Source organism: Corvus hawaiiensis, chromosome Z (genome assembly GCF_020740725.1).
Source record: "Corvus hawaiiensis isolate bCorHaw1 chromosome Z, bCorHaw1.pri.cur, whole genome shotgun sequence".
Classification (NCBI taxonomy): Eukaryota; Metazoa; Chordata; class Aves; order Passeriformes; family Corvidae; genus Corvus; species Corvus hawaiiensis.
The window spans coordinates 7,798,297-7,818,871 of NC_063255.1; the positions used below are offsets into that span (position 1 = coordinate 7,798,297).

At 35.6% G+C, this 20,575-nt stretch overlaps 1 protein-coding gene across 7 annotated transcripts in view; it reads left to right on the top strand.

Moving 5' to 3' along the window:
- The window catches only part of ARL15 (ADP ribosylation factor like GTPase 15), a 255,678-nt gene that overhangs the window by 93,283 nt on the left and 141,820 nt on the right, over positions 1-20,575 (top strand). For all 7 annotated transcript variants that reach the window (XM_048290887.1, XM_048290886.1, XM_048290888.1 and 4 more), the window contains one exon: positions 7,463-7,671. In XM_048290887.1, coding sequence (XP_048146844.1) covers positions 7,463-7,671 — 209 coding nt within the window. The remainder of the gene's footprint in view (positions 1-7,462; positions 7,672-20,575) is intronic.

The window sequence follows — 20,575 nt, forward strand, 5'->3', positions numbered from 1 at the left end:
AAAAATGTTTTAAGTGCTTAGCAAAAGCAAAGCGGGTAATATCAGGAATGCTCTTGTCTCCAGTTGGTTGAACATGCCCAGGAAAAGAGATGAGAACTTGCCACCCCACTGCTGCTACTTCTTAAACTTGATTACCGAAGTCATAAATTCACATTCTTAGGCCAACTAAATTAATTGTCTAGGTGACAGCTTGAGAACAAATAGCTTTAAATAGTTTTGGTTAAACAAAGCATGTGTATTTTGCCTTAATTTGGAAGTAAAGACCAGCAGAGAGTAGGAGGAGAAGCCACACTGTTGTGCAGTCCAACTTGAATAGTAAATATGAACTTCTGGAGAAGACAGCAACAGTTGTCAGGTAGCATCTGCCTGATGAAAAAAATGATGGACGAGGGAGAAAATAATGTTGCTCTATTAATTAGAATTGAAAATTTAAATATTTGTGGGAAATCTCTCTCTTCCTTTGCTCTGTGGAGGTGGAGTGGAGTACTGAACATCCTTCTAGCAACATAGCTGTCAGAGCAGTTAACATTTCGTCAAGTTAGTCATCAGAAGACTGATCCTACAAGTAAATGCCAGCCTAAGTCATCTACACAGGGATGAACTAACACAAAGCAATAAAATCTCCATACTGTACTTGACTAAAAGGCAGTTGACACCTCTACGAAATCTGGTTGTGGAGTACATGCAATGCCATCTGCGCCATAGCTGCATCAGTTTACAGAATGTCTTAGCAGATGAAATTTTTAGATGACCCTGTTGAGCTGTCCACGCTGTTAGTTGCACAGAGACATTCAGCTTCCAAAAGCATTAAAGTTAGATCTGTTTGCTATCAATCATGCTCAGCCTGCTGTTCAAATGGTGCCTAAGCCCAGGCTCTGTCACATAGTTTCCTCATTTCATAGATGGGAGATATCATTTGCTCCTGCTTATGGACCTCTTTAACCTGAGTCCTGGGGAAGCTCTATTCAGCATAGTGATCTTACCATTGTCCTTTGGAAATATTGTGCTTTTTCTACAATTAGGTTTTTTCAGTGTGAAAAGACATCCCACAGTTTGTCTCACTGCAAGTAGGAACCATGCACGCAACACCTATCACAGCTATGTAAATAGGATAAGCAAAACACAGAATTTCCTAGTAAAGCTTTTGTGGGTGGGGACTCGTTGTTTTTGTTTGTGAGATATTTTGTGGAGAGAAAAGCAGAACATTTGGTTTGCTTAAGTCTCTGTCGCCTGTTGGGCTTTCAATGCTGTTTTCTTCAGGCAGAATCAAAGGATAGACTGTAGCAGCATAGTTAGGCATCAGAAATTATACAACTATTTTATGAACAATATCCCCTCCAAAAAAAAAAAATTTTATTTTTGATTCTTAGAAAGACCATGATCCTTCCAAAAGCTAAAGCTTTAAACTTCTGTGGGCCAATTAGCACAAGGGCTAAACAAAAATACACAGCTTGTGGTAGATTTGCTGCTTCTTTTGTTTGCCTACTAGTTTTAAGTGCCATGGAGAAAGATGTGTTTTGAGCTTTATTTGAGGTTAGCTGCACTGTTACCAAAACTGTGACTGCAGCTCAGGGGAGAGTACATTTCACCTTTCCTGGGTGCTGGCAGCAGTCTTGCTGTGGGGATGTGCTGCTGCTTCTGAGATCCTGGCTGTCTCAGAGTCCTCTAGCAGATGTGGGAGAAGGACACAGATAGGGTAGTGGGTAGAGAGGAAAGTGGTAGAAGATTTTCTTGTTGCCAACCATTCTTTGCTAGCCCTAAAGGTTACTGTGTGTTTGAGAATTTAAAAAATGAACAACCCCAAACTCATAGAAAGAAAGAAAAAGAAGGGGTGAGAATGGCTGTCTGTGCCACCTGCTGCAAACTATTAAATCTTCAGATGTCAGGCTTAAATAGATGTTAAAGCATATTGCAAGGAACATATATCATTCTCTTTCTTTTAAATTAATTTGTAAATTTTTTTATGAACTTTATAATGAATTTTATGTTCTTGACTAGAACAGTAGATATTTGCTTCAAATTGCATGTTTTATTTTAACGTGGTAGTATAATGCACACATCCAAGTAGATCAAACTGACTTTCTGCAGGCAAGTGTAAGTATAATGTTTTTAAAACTTCCAAGTGCTTGAAACCTGAATGTTGTTCCAACAGATTTAAATATCAGAGTAAGGTGGAGATTCAGAGTTGGAAACAGCACTTAAGTTAGCTAATAAGGAAAATACTGAAGGCTTGACTTCCAGATTAATCTCTCTGGGAAGGCCTGGAAGGCAGACAAGAGATGACAGAGATGGTTTCCATAAACTTTGGTTTGGTAAGAAAAATAAAATTAAGCAGCATAAACTTATATACATTTCTGATTTTTTATGTTTTGAATACAAAGGCAGAAAAATTTTTCCTCAACATCTTTTTTCTTTTCATTTTCCTTTTGTGCTGTTTTCTCATATTGTAGTTGAATTGCTGCAGTGAATATAGCTGATTTGGCAGTCTCAAAATGTTCCTCTTTCTGGGGAAAAAGTGCCAGTTTCCTGCTGCCATGTTTTGTGCATTGCAGGAGGGCACTGCCTGAAAGCGTAGAGAAAGCAGGCTGTGATCACTTGGTCTTAGACCCTAGGAAGCAGAAGTCCTGGGACTTTGAATCTGGAGAAGGTTTTGGTTTAGGATCTGTGTTGTTGCAGTAGCCATACAAATTAGCCATAGCATGGTGACTGACATTACACCCATGCAAAACTTCTGTATCTCTGTGTGGATGTGTCTGTCAAAAGGGACGAATTCCATGCACATTCCTAGCAGGTATCTTAAACAGTATTTATAAATTTATTTGTAATAAAAGGGTGCTAACACATTAAAAAAAAAAATTGTACACAGTATTTCTTCAAGGGTGGAATACTGGGAAACCTGCCCGTGATAGATAAAGAGCAGCCACATCTCTTGAATGTATTTCTAAGATTTCAGGCATCTTCTTGACTACTCAGGAAAATCTATCGGTTTTGCTTGTGCAGATATGATGGGAAGTGAAGTTATAAAATGCTACATAAATTTAGAAACATTTATTTTCCAAAGATTTTCTTGGAGTGAGAGAGTAGGGTGTATTTACAGATTTTGCAAGATGGATAGGAGATTTCTTTTTCCCTACCCTTCTTTCTTACTCCCTGACCCATGGGCCGGTGTTTCTCACAAAAAGATTTTGCGGCATAGTCCTTGGCATTTTTTCACCTTTATGCTTTATTAAAAATGTTCTGTTTAATATCAGTAGAGGAATGATCTATATAATACTTTAATTACCTGTAAAACCTTCAAAGTATGTAGGTGTCTTCATTTCAGGTGAGTGGATATATTTGAAGTGGTACAAAAGGTGTTTGCAGACTGCATTCTTTTATGTCCCCAAGTTAACTGTTTTTGATGGGAAGGGAAAAAATGTTCTTCCCTCCATTTGAGACTCTTAACTTTTCCAGACCTGTATTTTGAGGTTAACAAGAGTTTTCAATTGCGGACTAGACTGTGTTGAAGCAAGGGCTCTGTGACATTTGTTGTGCTCTTGATGGAGACCTGCTGCAAGTCTGACAAGTAACAAGCTTGACACATGTAAATTTCTTTCAGCCAATTTTTTCTGTAATGCTGTGTTCTTTTCTCCTGAAAGTACTGAAAAGGAGGGAATTGAAGGTAGCCTGAAACCACTATGAATGAAGATGTAAATACAAGTATTCATAGCTGAAAGGAAGATCTTGCAGCTCTGTGTTTTGCATAATATTTATAGCAGTGTGTAGTAGTACTTGTGTGCACTGGTTCAGGTGAATGTTAAACTGCACATAAGTCAACATCTTCCTCCCAGCTCCCAGGGGGTACTGTTGGCACTGATACAAATAATTAACAGTGTTAATATAGACACACTGTTCCTTTGACTGATAAAGAAAAAAATATTTATTTGATATTTAAAGATATTAAAATTATGGTCTTTAAAATTACAGTTAGTTGAGTAAACCTGGCCTGTAATAATGTGAAATGGTTGGGGTTTTGAATTGCAGCATCCTGTCATTTTTCTGTAAGGAGGGGTTTGTTTTTTTCCTGCTATAAAGTGATTCAAGCCTATGTTTGATTGAATACTGTTTTTTGTTTTAGAATAAGTGGTGTGATTGTGCCGAAGTGTGGGTTTTGTTGTTTTTTTCCCCCTAGTTTATTTGTAAATTGCATGTTTTAGTCACATCACAGGACTCAACCCACTCCTTAGCCGTAAGTAGTGGCTCTTGCTTGTGTTTGAGGAAGCTGCTACCCTGAAGATCACATTTTAGCGAACCTGTCACATAGCACATTCCTTAGGTCTAACGTGAATTATCTTTTTCTGATGTTTTGGAGATTTTTTTTTTTTTTTAAAAATCTTAGTTTAGACAGTTTATTGGTTGAAGAAACATGCATATGGTTTGAAGCTCTCAGAGAAACACATGAGATCAGACTGGCAAACCTAAGTGCTTAATTCTTTGTGTTACTATTGTTTGATGGGATGTTTTGTGTACTAGTTAAGTTGAATTCCTGGTTTATCACATCAGTCTTCTGAGATCCTAAGGATGTTTAATGGATACAAGTTGTATTGTGGATTTCCAAAGAACTCAGGCTTTGAATGTTCCTGTCTTTGAAACCCTTGGAATAGATGAAAAAATTAATTAATAGGACAATTTTGCTGAACTGCAGCTAAAAACTGCTTGGTTTCTAAGGCTGCATTTGTCATGCTGCAAAGTGTGATGGCTGAAACACTATTTATAGGCAAGTGTTTCCTGCCCAGGATAACTCAGGATAACTCCATTCCACTGCTCTGAGGAAAGAAACTGAGAGCAGTTTCTATTCCCTGGATATGAAGAGTTAAGGCAAAAGAATATCAGGTTATTTGTCTTGTAGAAATTGTGACATCCAGCTGCTGATATCTTATTGATGCCAAGAATTATTTTTCAAGTGCATTTGCCAGAAAAATGGTTTGAAATGGCACCCTAAGGTACATGCTTTATCAGTCTTTTTTCTTGTCTGCTTAGTGCAAATTATTTTTATTCTTAAACCTTAGGCTGTGATTTCCTCAGAGCTGAAGTGTTAGCAATTTCAGAGCATGTCATTAGAGTAATGGAAGATCCTGAGGAAAATACCAAGTTTCATGGGACGTTTTAAGTTGGTTCTTATAACTGTGCCGTGGTGGCTGACCAGGGCTGGAGAGAAAAGGACTGCTGTACTTTGGTGGTGTTTCTTTTGGGACAGTTGACATGAAGAAAAAAAATTGAGCTGCTAAAGAACCTGAACCAAAAAGGCAGGACCATAAGGTCGACAAATCAGTGTACTCCTTTTCTGGCTTCAATGTCCCATGTAGGGATCCATAAGCTGCTTTCTTCCATGTGCCTGGATACAAGAGGTCAAATGCTCTGCAGTTCACCACAGTTTTTCTGTTTAGAGTGAGTATGGTTACAAAGATAAGACTCAGGTTCTAGCAGTGACATGTGATTGAAAAGTAGCTGACTGATGCTTAGGGTAAATAAGACAGATGTTATGTTGCTAGGAAAGAAAAAATATGTTCAAAGAACTGATCATGGTCTTGGCCTTTAAGTTCATAGAAAATGATTCTCTACTAGTTTTTAAAGTAATGTGATACTTCAGATGCCTGCGACACTGCTGTGTGTGGCTGTGTAAATAGTGTCCCTCTGGCAACATGCTCTACTTGGTTCTGAAGTAGACAGCTGTTCAGAAAGACTGGGGCATCTCACAGATGCTATAAAATTCTAAGTACATTTGACAGATATTCGTGTGCTACAGAAACATAGAACTAGCTTTCAATGCAATCCCTCTTCTGTATATATAATAATAATCTTCAGGTGTTGATGGTAAAAAAAATAAAACGTGTCCTATTTGTGCATTGTTATTTTGAGTCTGGTTAAATTAACAGAGAGATTAAGCAAGGTCTTGACTTAGTCCTGTGACCGTTTGCCTTGAAGTAATCAACTCTATAGATCTCTTGCAGAAAAAAACTGATTAAGTATGACTTCAGTATTCTCTGTAGGAAAAAGCGTGTGTGTTTATGTGTTGACAGTGTTTGGGCTAGGTGCAGATACAGAAACAAAGTGTTCAGGGTTCCAGTGTGACTGGTAAAAAGACAAGAGTAATTCCATTAGGCGAGATTTGAATACTCTTGAGTTGCGTACCTAAATTAGATGGAGCAAATGTTTATTTCTTCACTTCTGTTTAGTGACTGTCTTTTTTGTTGCACAATGTGTAAATTAAGCTAATATTTTAAGTATTCTATCAATGTTATGGTCATTATGTTGTATTAAAACCTCATTATGTTGCTCAGAAATTTTGTATCATTTTGTTTCATTGGAAAGTAGAGTTTTATTATTTTCAGCTCTTCGTTCTTGTGTATATATGGAAGTTTACTTCTCCCTGTCTCAAAGTAAGAAAAAGTGTCTATAAAAGGTACCTTCAGCGCATTTTTGCAAGTCACTGTCTGGCAGACATGTCAAGTTTTCTACTAGACTACTGCTGCTGCTGCTGTTCACTGTTTAGTGTTCGTCCCCATGAGTGTAGTGCCAGATCCAGACATACAAAGAATAGCCCATATCCAAATCATAGTTTAGATAGTTTGACAGCTGTCAAATACAATTTTTTTTTTCCTACCTCATTGCTACAACATATGCTGCTCTCCAGGGGAGACAAAAGCTTTCTGTTGATAACCTTAGTGCTTGGCTTCTGTTGAGATGGCTGAGTGCTGCTGAACTGTGTCCTAAAAATTACTGTGGCATATAAGCCTATACAGTCACTCATGTGTCTACTGTTGGGCTCTTCCAGAATCCTTAGTGTGGTTGACAGAGCAAAAGTAGTTGAACTGAATGCCTTTGCATGTTGTCACCATAGCTCCTCATTCAGTGTTCAACTCACTATTGTATCATCATTTTCCTCATTAAGTGTCTAATTACTTTAATAGGCTTTCCTGACACCTTTTTTCCCCAATTATGAAGTGGTTGCCTGATGGTTTGGAGATGAACTTGAAGACCTTATCATGCTCAGAAATGAGCAACTGCCATGACAGAAGCTGCAGGTTATGACAAGGAGCTGCAGGGCAAAGTGAAAAAGAATGGATAAAGATTTAGGTATCAGAGTTCCAAGATATTCCAGTGAGAAGGTAAAGGATTAGGCTGTGTGGTACTGCAAGCATGGTAGCTCTGCCAGTACTCATTAATAGAGAGAAGCTTTAAGGGAAGAAAGCTGCATTGAGTCAACCTCCTTCCTTATTTAAACAATGTTGATTGAAATTTGTGTGTGTTTATGTTGGATTTTTTCTTGCTTTTTTTTCTTTTTATTCTTTTAATGATAGGTAGGAGAGAAAATTTAGATAATTATTTTGATCATTCTAAGTAGATGGTTTATTTTCATTTACAAGTGTTAAATTTGTTAAATTATTGTTGTTTTAATTAGTTCTCATTATTGTCTTGAAAGGAGCTGACAATATCAGGAAATACTGGAGTCGTTACTACCAAGGATCCCAAGGGGTAATATTTGTACTAGACAGCGCCTCCTCTGAAGATGATCTAGAAACTGCTAGGAATGAACTGCATTCTGCTCTCCAGCACCCACAGTTATGTACTTTGCCGTTTTTAATACTGGCCAATCACCAAGACAAGCCAGCAGCTCGCTCAGTACAAGAGGTATGTTAATGTGGCAGCTTCTTGCCTGTTTATATTTACTATCTGCACACCACTGATCCACTATCACTTATAACTCTGACATCCTGGTTAAGGACTGACCTCAGTTTCTTCTTTACTGTAAGTATGCAGACCAAGAGCAGTCCCAATCCCTAAAAACTTAGTCCACTGCACTCTATACAGGCTTAATTGTGCTGGAAAACAGACAAGTAATACTTGGATGCAAACATACCTTCTGCTTTCACCATATTTTGCTTAAGGGAGAGAAGATGTTTTTAAAAACTACTCTTATGAAAAGCTATTGGGACAGTGATTTTTTTTGTTTAGCTTGGGTTTTTATTTGCTATTAGTTTTAATTTTGCACTGTTCCATTACTCCATTCTTTTCAACTGCTTAAAGCAATACGTTGTGGCCATAGGTTGTCTTTTTTGTGTAAAAGCTTTTTCTGAATTGCTGTGTACTGATGTGAGGTCAGAGTTGCAATTCCTGAAGTCCTTAACTAGTTATGATCTTCCTGTTCCAAGGAGTAATGTTTTTGTCTAATTTCTAGCTATCACACAGTAAATTATGTAATTGTTCTATTCAGTGTACCTTTTGCTCTTGTGTTTCTGAGAAATTCATCTTGTCTACATTCCTATCATGTCAGATACATTTGAGGAAATGCTGAAAATTACTTCTGAAATTGTAGGAAGAAGTTAAAATCTGGTTGTATCATTCTGTTCATAAATGTCATTTAAAGGACTCCTCCTCTTAAAGATTGTATGTGAAATCTGTTTCTTCTGTGAGTGCAGGAGAGTGAAAACTGTTTCAGCACCTTACCATGTTGCTGTTTTGTACTTAAACTAGATTCTTTCTTAGATTGTCTGAAATACAAGGTTTTAGACTTTCAACTCAGAACAAACTGATCTGTAGAATAGGTGCTCTTAGACAGTATAGCTGAACATACAGTTTTACTTCTTTATTGCTAATTATGCCTCTTCTCTTAGTCAAAAGAAATTAAGCTTATTATTAAAATTAAATTTATTACTATTAAATTAAGCTTATAAATTATGTGTTAAGAAGTGATGTAAATGTGACTGGAGTATAGCAAGTGTTTTTAATATCAGAAGAGATTAAGTGACAGCTATGGAAACTACACTGTAAAATGTTTTTTAAATTGTTGGTGCTTTTCTCTGAGAATTCACTCTAACGAAAAAGGAAAGAAAAGGAATTTGTATTTAATATATCAAGTTACATAAATAGGTAAATGATAGTGATGCAGAGATAGAATCTACAAGTTCTAGGTCTTGTTCATATAAAAACAGACTTAGAAAGAAATAATGAATATTTAAGGAAATTTAATATCAATTTTGATATACAAGTTTAATAATTTGGTGTAGTTTATTATACAGCATAAAAGCAAAGCATGCAGTCCTAAACCTTGCACTTAAAAACTGACAATATCCTGAGACACAACTGATTTGATTTTATCATCCAAATATAGCCTATGTGACTTGGCTTTAACTATTTTCATAGAGCAATACAGATTACATTTTTCATCAACAGAAGTGCTGTTTCTTACATGCTTTAAGTATTTCTTATTTTTGTACATTTTTCATTTTTAGAGTGGCAAAATTTGGTTCAATGTTAAGTGAGGTTTTTGATGGCAAATAAAATTTAAGACATGTTCCTTGTCCAATTTCATATTAATAATGAATGCAATGCCAGTTGGCTTGCTTTACAGCAAATTATACTTACAACTCTCTCATTTTGCAGCTGAACCTGTGTGGATAGACTTTTGGGCCTGAACTGAATTTTTTGTGTATGTAGAGTTAGCATTTCTTTTCTTTTATTGGCAGTACCCTCATTTTCACGTCATTCTTCATTACCAGTTGCTTGAAATCTCAGTAGGGTAATAGATCTCTATATGGTTACAATAACATTTAAATAGGTTTCTACTGCATGCTTTTAAAAAAAAAATCTTAACAGTTTATTATCATAGCAGACAAGTCTTGATTGCTAATGTGAGTATGTATGAAATGCAGAATACAACATTAGATGTGCACAGCACATGTATGTTGTCAGGAAAAAAAACTACCTACCCTGTATCAAGAGCTCAGTGATTTTGAAATTCTTTACCTAAGAATAGTGGAAAGCAAAATTAAAAGGGAAAAAATTAAAAAAAGAGGAGAATATCGCAAAGTTGTTACAAAGTAGAAGCCTTCTTCAGTCATTTTTACCTATGTTAAAATGGTAATTTCTTGCCTTCCTGTTGGCCTCATTATTGAGATGTGGAATAGAAGTAAAATGATGAATCATTAGACCATTGCTTATATCAAAACCAGCTTATTAAAGTATTTAACAAATATAATATGTTGAGCATTGAGAGTTTTGTTAGGCATTTTTGCAGAACTAAATCCAGTAATTAGAGGTGTTACCTTGATTTTTTCATGTGCCAGAAGACATATGAATCACAGCTGAAATTTAAAAATATGTATGCATTCTTTTAGGCAACAAATTGCCTTTCTTTAATGGATATGAAAGGACTCCTCAGAGTATAATTAAGGAAAATGTCTGAGTTGAGTGGTGCATAATAGGAAATGTAGAAAAATATTTATCTATAACAAAACTTCTTCACAAAACTGTGCAAGTGCCAAGCAGTTTCTGCAACAGATGTTAGTTATATTTATTATTGGGAAGTGCAGTTGCTTCAATTTTTAAAAACGTTGTACTTTGTTTAATGTGTTCTTTTCCTTGCATTGCTTAGGTAGAAATGGTATTGTAGAGCCCGCGTGCTGTAAGTAATAAGCAATCTCATGAATGGTTCAATTTACAGCTATAATAGATACTTGCAAAAATATCCAAATAACTTACTTAATTTATGAAATGCAATTTAACCTAATTCATTTTGCAGAATATGCTTCATATTACTGAAGTGACCAGGGAAAATAACAGGAGGAGCCAAGCTGAAATACTAATCAGTAAATGTAATCCTTTTTTCCCTGAGTTCAGTTTCTGGTTAGCTGTTTCCTGGTTATATTTTGATTTTAAAATGAAATCAAGAGAGTAAGCTTGAAATTTCATTGTAGAAACTATAAATGAAGATGTCCTTCATATTTCTCTTATGTAGACTTCCATGGTGGTTATTCCATCTTCCCATGTCGAAGATATTTGTAAGTTGTTTTGTTTTTCCTGTGACAATAGCTCTTATTTAGACATTTTCAAATATCTGCTAAGTGATTTCAACAGAGCCATGCTGAAATAAAGACTGCGTATATTAACTAGGCTGTAAAACTGTTACAATTGTATTTGACTAAATAGGTTTGCTCCAAAATAATCTTACTTCAGATTAAAATTACAGTAATGAAGAACTAATCATACGTAAGTCAGTTCTGACTATAGTTTTGGAAACCTTATGAAATAGTCAATAAAACTTTGTATAAGTGAAAAATAAATTCAGTTACTCAGCATATGAGGGAAGGTGGTGGCATTATCAGTTTGGCCATGGTTTCCAAAATACAGGGTGCAGTTCCAAAACAGTTTACTTAATTATATGTTTTTTAAAATAAGTATCTTGTTGATGGAATGTGCTTTTGCTTTTCCACACAAGACTGCTTTTGATTATCAAAACTGGTTTTGATTAGTCAGATTTCTGTTACAAGCTTAAAATATTGCAGGATAGTGATGGTGATAAAAGGGCTTCAAATTGCTTTGAAAGGGAACAGGCATTTCTGTGATTTTCAACTTGTTGAGTTTTATTTTGGAGTGTCTACTACTTCTGTGTATCAGAAGCTCGATATTGCAGTGGATTCTTCTCAGTTGAACCAATGTGCAGAGAGAGACACTTTTCTCACAGATCAGAGTAATATTTTGGAGCTGCATATGTTGGAAGTTGTTGGTAGGCACTATATTTTAAGAGCAGGCTATTCTGGACTCTTGTCTGAATGTGTTCAGGACTGCTGGAAGCTATATAGAACTGAACCAAATTGAACTAGTTTTTCCAGTTCACTGATGGAGCAGCTACTTGTTTGGCAGTATGTTGACTTTGGGATGTTTATTTTTTTGTATTTAAGGCTGTCTTTAAGATTGTTGTTGTGCTAGATGATCAGTGTAGGTCCACTCCATTTGAACTATTCTATTCCAAGACCATATACACGAACACATTCATAGATTATAACCTGTTGGTGGGTTTTTCTTCAATTATCCAAAAATTCAGGCAACTAGTACATTTCTTTCATGTATTTAAATTGGTGACCACTTGAAAACTCAGGAGAAAGCACTGAATATCTGTTCTAAATTCCCATTTAAAAAAATGTTTGAACTTTTTGATATAGATTTACTAGTTAACAGTGAATCAACCTATTCTCAGCCTATTTTAAGATTATACTGTTGTTTTAAATATGGTTGTCATGAATAAAATAATGTGGAAAGCTTGTGCTGATCACAAGTGCTGTTTCTTTCCTTGCAAACAAGACCTTACTTTAAAGTTGAATTGATGGGGGTGTGAAACTCCACAGGAGAGTCATTTTGATTTTTCTTTTTTATTTGATAGAGCAAGATTTAAAAAAAACCCCTTTTAATTGCAAACAGTATTTTCAAAAGTGAGTGTGAAAGGTTCATTGCATATTTGCATGAATTGTGATGTATTTATCTGTTTGAGAATATATGGATTTTGAATTGTTGACAGTTGTTTCATTGAGTTTTCTGCTAGCAGAATAGTGGAAGGTGACTCTCCTTATGAAAAGAGCCACCTTAGGGCTATGAGGGCTGTTATCTATTACTCTGCCAGTTTCTTCTCTGTTGTTTATGTCTAGAAATAATTTGGTAGATAAGCAATGTCTTCTTGAAGCCTTAAATATCTTAAAGCTAAATAACTTTTGCAGGAGAATGCTCGGGTTTGCCAGCATTTGTGGTGGCTCTTACTGGTGGTAGGGATCTGGAACACTCTAGAAACTGGGCTTTCTGGGCCTGCCTGGTCCAAGTTGGCTGTGTATGACAGGGTCAATTTCAGGATGTAATCACTTCTTTATATTCCAATGTCTTTGTACTGTTTTTCCATAGTTCATGCCTTTTGGTTTCTGCTAGTTAGGGGAAAATGGTTTCTTTTTGGAAACCCTTTCAGTGTATGAGTTATAGATGTCATTACTAGCAGTCTGAAAAACTGCATTGAACAGTGACACCTAAAGAGGTTTAGCTTCAGAGAGTCTGCAGTATCTTAGCTAACAGTTTTGAGCATGTATTTTCTTCAGGAGCAAGTACTACAAAAACTTAGCCTAAAATCAAGAGTGAAAATGAAAGTTTTCTCTGCAGTCTGTCCCATTCTCACCCTGGTCAAGCCTCTTGAATCTGAGTTTTCAAAGACCAGCTGTTGCAAATCTGTGTACTTTATGACAGGGACATCCAGAGCGAAGTTAAATTGGGGACAGATTTTTAGTTCCTCAAGAATCTGTTTCTGAGATTATTTATCTTCAGATTAGTGCAGTAAATAGCCAAAATATAGATTCCTACCCTGTTTTGAGATCATAGTGACCTTAGTGACCTTAATATTTGCAATCCCCTCACTGCAAATACTTCTTTTTCGTCCAAGGTGTATCCCCTGATATTTGAAGATTGTTTTGGATCTGGACTCTACTAGTTTGAGTATTGGCTGCTTCCTTCACAACTGTGGCCTCTGAGGGAACAGAAGAGTTATATGTCAGACTTCAGTTATGAACACATTTGTAGCAGAGGAGAATATTATTAAACTGGTGTTTAGACAATATTAGTTTTGCCCTGTTTAGAACAATGCAGAAGTAACTCCTATTTGCATGTCTCACATGACCTTCCATTCTGATTAAAAATTTCTTCATACCTATTAGGAAGATGATTTAGATATAAAAGGATCCTGTAATAAAAATAATATATATGAAATGCAATATAAAAAGATAAGCAATTTAAGTAAATGAGAGTACATCTATATCCTAGGTAAATGTGAACAGCAAGGAATTTCATACAGTTGCAAAACTGAACCCAAACAGTAACCACACCTTTTCTTTACATGAATTTGTGTTTCAATTATGTTTTAAAATAAAAAAAGCCATAATATATAAAATCATCAACATATTTTCATTAGATGAAAAGATGAATTGGTATGGTTGATCATTTTTTGATGAATAATATTGCTTAGTACAGCTTAATACTGCTGTCCCAGTGTATGTGGGACAAAGAAACAAAAACTTAACAAGGAGCAGTGCCTCTCTGAATAGTAAATTCCTAGTTGTGCTCTTGGCAAATACGTTAGTCTGCAAGGAAATGAGTTCAAAGACTGCCTCTAGAAACTCTGATTTGGAACGATGTTCCTGAGGATACCAAAACAAATGCTTGAGCACACCTGAAAATGTGCATATATTATGCAATGTACAAGGGCATAAGGAGTAGGAGTAGAGTGGCTAAGAGACAGGAGTGGAAGTACTGTCCACACACACCAATTTCACAACATCAAACTGAACTTAGAGAAATAAATCTTGTGAATGGCCCTTTGTAGCTAATGGTGCCAGGTACAGTTCTGAAAAAAAAGCAGCTGCATATCATGGGGTAGATTTTGAGGAGTATTGCTATATATAGTTTTGAATATCAGGCATGGACTTTTACAGTTTGAGTCTCCAAATGTTTGTTTTATATGTATGTAGATGGTGTGTACTTGGAGTATTTCTTTAATCAGCAGTATTGGTTTGCTTGTTTCTGCCATCTTTCAGGTGTGACAGACAGTCTGACTGTGTGGCCATGTGATGAACTGGTTTGGACCTAAAAATTACTTAACTACCATCCTTCATCAAGGTCTTACTTTTGAGTAGACTCGGATGAGAAGACAATTGGATAAATTGGCATACAGGCACAAATAAGAGGTTGGAGGAAGGTGTAAAAGTAGAAGTGGTGCAGAAAGTTGGAGGTGTGGAACTCTAAAATCCAATGAGACTTGGACCCTTCTACCTATCACCTTACTTCTCATGCTTTTTTGCTTATCCCCCTACCCTGAACCACAGTAGAGGAAGATTATACAAGCAATACTGGAAAATAACTTTTCCTTCTTAACAATGGATATTTTAGAGTAGGTGTCCAATTTTTTTTACTGGACTTGAGAGAAAGATAGGAAAGAAGCATTTATTTTCACTATGTGCTTTGAAAATTTAGTATCTTTGTTGACTTCCAAGCAAAGAAAGAAGGGAGAAAATGTCATTCAAAGAGAAGGAGTTGGCTGCACTTGCAGAACTAAACACAGTGCCTGTAAAGGTAGAGCACAGCCTTTATAAATAAAAAGCAAATTTGTGAGAGAAAGTTTAACATGCTTTCAGATACAAATCTATATTCATATTTTAGTAAATGCTTTTCATAAATATTTGTATGCTTACAAATGCTTTTATGCTATTCAGTAAAGACTGTTGGAGAAGAGCACAGCTTTTTACAGTTCTTTGTGAAACCTTTTTTGCTTGGTCAAAAGTGCAGTTTAGTAGAGAATTAAATGAAATCCTGAGGCCTGTTGGATGCGAATCTGACCACACAATCATTATGATCCTTTTGAGCCTCTCTGTCTGTGATGTTGCTGTTCTGGGGAATTCTTGAATGCTCAGAAATTTAATTGCCGTTAGTGACATCTTACATGAACAAGAGAAGATGTATTTCTTTCAGAATTAATAGCTATTACAAATGGAACTAAATAGTGGCTATATAACTACTTTCTAAATATAACTCTACCATTTTAGCAAAAATGGTCTCAGGATCAGTTGAAAAAAGAATGGAAAAGTATTTAGTAATGCCTTGGATCGAGTTTGTGAAAACTCTGCTATTGTAAAAGTGATTTAGTATGTGTTTTTCTTTCAAACATCCATCTTATATGTATTAGAATGAAATCTTGAGTTCAGTAACACAAGCTGCTGCTTTTTAAAAGATGAGGACTTATCCTTCTATTTTTGTTTTTAGTGCTAAAATAAGTTTGCTAATTAAAGGCAAGTTAAATATACTGTGAACCTTGTATTTAGAAAGGAGAAAGCTCATTTTTTGTAGTTGAACTACATAATTTATATTTGATACTCAATATAGAGGTAAATTTAAAAAAAAATAATTTTCAAGGCTATCGTGATCACATAATCTTCATTCCATTAGAGTAGGTATGCAGTGAAATTAATTTCTGGCCACAGTCCATTCTACAGGAATTAGGCACTCACACACATGGGAAATCATGATGAGCATCTTTATTGGTCGTGTCAGGGAAGTTCAACAATAGCAGGGGAAAATCTATCCATTTTATATCTATGTAAATATTTCAAATTGGATTTTAGTTATGTGCCACAAAACTAGAAAAATTTTAGCTGCATCAGTACAACCTGCACTGTGATGTAGCATAGATTAATATTGTCTGTAGTTACCAATGCCCTGAACACCTTGCTGGGAATATGTGTATGCAGAGTTTCTTAAAAACTGCATCAAATAGAAGGTGCTCAGAGCTCAGCCTGAGTATGGGAGGCTTTCTGTTCCTTTTGAAACTCAACATTTCTGAAGATGCTTGAGGAGAATTTCTCTTGAATGTGAGCTACAGCATGAGGGAAGGCAAACCTGAAAATTGAGGCATCATTGGCCCATCAGAGGCTGAATCTCCTTTAGGTGCTTGAGCATAAAATTCCTATGAGCAAAAACAAACCATAAACCTCTGCACATGGAGATGTTGGCGTATATGTGGGAATTCATGAAACAATTATGTGTTTCCAAGTGACAGGATGGGGAAAGGATCGTATTTGCATCAGTGTTGTGGATGTTACTGAAACAATGCTATAGTTGCCAAAGGCCAGGAAGGAAACACATACTGCTATAAAGTGAGATTAAATACCTTCCTATTCATTCTCAGTTTTGAACTCATTTTTTTTTACCCTGAGATTCTTTCAAGCCATTATGCTCTTGGAAGAATCTTGGATGCTCTCTGGGTGTGATGTAAGTCAAAAATCAAAGATTGCTATGAGCTTGATTGCTGGACGGGACACTGTTGTTTTTGCAAATGGAATGAAGCAGAGATAAGGAGTAGCAGGAGGAATGGAAGGGGACTGGTGACAAGTCTCATGCACCTCTTTCCCTGTTACTTCCCAAAACTTTACTGGCAGTAAAGTAGAAGAGCTGAGTAGAGAGCATTCTGGGGGTTCAAACAAAAATGAAGAATGGAATGGAGTTCTGCAAATTCAAAAGTAGTGAAGGGCCCCACAGTTCAGGGACGATGAGGATGCAGTACTCAGAGATTTTGCTTAAAGAAAATTGGACCCATTGAAGACCTTCTTCTATAGCAATGTAGGCTGAGAACAGTATTCATTATTTCCTCAGAAACCACTTCTGTTCAGTGCATAATGACATTTGGTTCAAAAAGAGGAAACCATTTTCCCATCCGCTTCTTGCAGTGATTCAGCAGCAGATGCAGACATGCTTCTGAAGAAACTTGAATTATCCACTCTAGCATCTGGGAACAATCGTCGTCATAAGACTAGAAGCAGGGTTTTGAATGTAACGACATTATTCTAATGGTGATTTGTTGATACTGCAGCATATCATTAGTCATGCTGGAATCTTTATAAGCGTAAATGTTTTCTCAAAATAGTTCAAATGTTTAGAAAATCTATTACAGCAGTCTGACATGAAACAGTAACTTCTTCTGTTAGAATCTGAACTCCCTGAAATTTTGAATTAGTCTAGAAAATAACTTTTTGGAGGATCATACAAATTAACTAGGTAACATATTTTTTAAAAAAGGCAAATTTAAGCAATTTTTTTACTTGAAAAGGTCTTCATCTATTATCCAGATTTACCCGCATCATCCTTATATTTTTTCGTAGTGTTTTCAAAAATAGAGTATTGACAGTGTACTGAATAATCCATAGCTAAGACTACATATTTCTCAGTATCTTTGATTTTTTGGATCTTTTCTTTATATTTAGTTGTTCAGATTCTGATTAGATGCAAAGTTGAAAGGGTCAGAAAGCCTGTGCTGTATTAATTCTGTCTTAAAAGTAAAGACTCAGTAATAATGTGTGGGCATCTTTAAAGTTAATGCATGCTGAAGTTTCATTTCAAGTATTAATACACAGTGTAGTGCAAACTGATAAAAAAAACCAGCAAAAAGCCCAGCCTGCATTAGTGAATGAGCTTTAATTAAAAGGCTGTTCATTTCATCCACAATATCTATAGTGGTGGATAATTGGGATTACTGCATATATTGTTATATATTTGCTACAGTTGCATTGTTTATTTAAAAATAAGTTGTTCCATCCGTCTCTCTGGTAATACAAGCTTATTCTGTAAACTTTTTTTCAATATTTTTTCATAATGTATTATAACAGCATTTACAGTCTCATTTTGGTTTTTATGTTACTGTGGTAATAAATGCTAGGAGATTGTTTACTACATTACATGAAGCATTTAAGTACTTTAAGGATTTCTTTCTTTTGATTTCCTATAGCTTTGTTCTGTTGCAGTAATGCTTTTACAACAGACCATATATTAACTACAAATCTACTACAAATGTAGTTCCAATTTGTTTACCTTTGTTCCTTGTTCCTAATTATGCCTTTACTCATGGCTGAGGATAAAGGGAGTAAGAGTGAAATTTGAGTTACTCCCTAGGGCAGGAAAAGAAATCTTTTCAGAGCTGTAAACAAAAGGATGCTCTGTCACCATATTGCAGGAAACAATCAGGTCCCTTTAGCTGCAACAGTGTCTTCATTAGTGACACTGTATGTTTGTTGTTTTAGAAATACATAACTCATTTTGAATAAGCAGAGTTATGCATGGATCTCTATAATGTGTGTGTGCACAGAACCTTGTGAAACAGTCAGTACTCTTCATTGAGTAGTTTGATCTGTTCTGTGTATCAAAATTTATTACTTAAAATTATTACTATATTTTAAAACATTTTTATTTGGTTTGGGCTTTTTTGTTTTTGTGGTTGTTACTAATAAATTGCCCTATGTACTTAAAAGGTGAACAGAGGCTACAGAAATGGTACTGCACATTCTTGAAGTATTGCACGTGCCTGCACATCTGTCATGTACCAGAAGAGTTCAAACTATGTAGTTTTGCTTGACTACCTTTTTTTGTAGACATGCTACCTGCATCATTTCTCATGAAGTTCAGAATGTATGTTTTGTTTAAATTAAAGTCATAATTGAATGAAAATTGATGTTGACTTGTTTTGGAATAGTAAAGTATTTATAGGATGCAGAGAAAATCTCCAATATCTTCCATTATTATTCCTCTTGCTAATTTTCTTAAAGTAAGTCTGGGTTTTATGAAAACCTCCCTCTTAACACTTTAAAAATACTCTTACTCTTGTAAAATCTTCTGAAAAACAAGAAAAACATTTTAAAGCCAAAATGGACTGTTGTTAAAGGGGAAAAAAAAGCTTCGTATCTTTCTATTCTGATTTATTATACAGAAGGCTGTTTTTTTACAAAAAAAGGGCTTTTTTTTTTTTCCTGCTTTTTTTTTTTTTCTTTTTTCTTTTTTTTTTTTTCTTTTTTTCCCTCCACTATTCTCAGTCTCTTTTGATCATTGATCTGGGTGACCCCACGCTCAGGGGTTTTTTCTTCATTTGACATGGACAGATTTTTGAAGTATAGCTCTCCTTTGGGAACCTCGGGCAGTTCCACTTGACTAACCTGTGATCTAATGAGCAGTAATGCAGGGTTACAGTGACCATTTTGTTTGCTTTGAGGGAGGATGGCTAGACAGAGAGTGGGAGAGAGGCGGTGTCTGCTGAGAAAAAAGATGCAGGGTGATCGAACAGTGTGAAAAAGACTTGTTAGCCCACATTAGTGTGCCTGATTTACTTCACAACAGGTCAGGAAAGGCCAAAGGCAGGGTTGTCATTAAATTGCAAAGTTGAAAATCCTGGTATTCAAAAGCATTCAAATTTCTGAAAGTTGTAAATTAGAAAGTTTGTGGTTCATGTTGAATTTGGCAGAAAGATATACAGAAGTACCAGCTTCTATAAAACATGAATGGTACATTATAAAATCATGCTGTAAATAAAAAGAAAACCAGCTTTTTAAAGTACTTTCATGGTTGACTGTTTTACAATGAGACTGGGTGCGAAAGAAAGGCCAAACACTAACAAGGTCGTTGCACTTTCTTTATGAGCCCTGGGGACCCCTTAATTATGTGCCCGTGCTGCTTATTTTGAGATCTGTAGAGTGTATGTGTACACGTGTTTGTATAATATATAATTTTTATTTGTGTTTATTAAATGCACACACAGATGTATATCCAGACATGCATATGTATGTAAAAATAAAATTTTAGCACTACTTGCCCAGGAATGTAGATTTTTAATCTTCTTCAGCATGTTATGGTACTTCTTTTTCCTCATATCCTTGATTATTTCTCCTGGAGTGAACATGAATCTTCATGCCTTTGGTCTTGAAATAGGCATAGATTTATCTTAAATTTACAAATACAGACAGACATAAAAATTGTCTTTATATACTAAAGAGTTAGTTTTCCTAATATTAAAGCTTGCTTCTGAACACTTGAATTGGACTTAACAGCCTGCTGCTTTGCAATCACAAAACCAAAAACTTTAAGCTACCTGTTCCTGAATTTGCATTTACTCTTCTGTTTCATTCACTTACTTGGCAGTGGCCTGATTCTCCATGATTTGAAGAGTACAAACAGTTGAATTGATAGCTTTTAACTCATAGCAAACTCCCATCATTGCTATTTCTGATCTGGCTGCTTTAATGAAAATCTAAGTGCAGCTTTTAGCTTTATTATCATTGTTCATTGTAGCAGTAGGTAATAAAACAAATGAGTGGTCTTAGGGGTAAGGTACTTCTTTCTGTCTGCTACCAGAAGTTTCACTAATAGATTCTTACTCCTGTTGGCTGTCAAAAGTCTGGTTTTCACTATTGCCGCATAT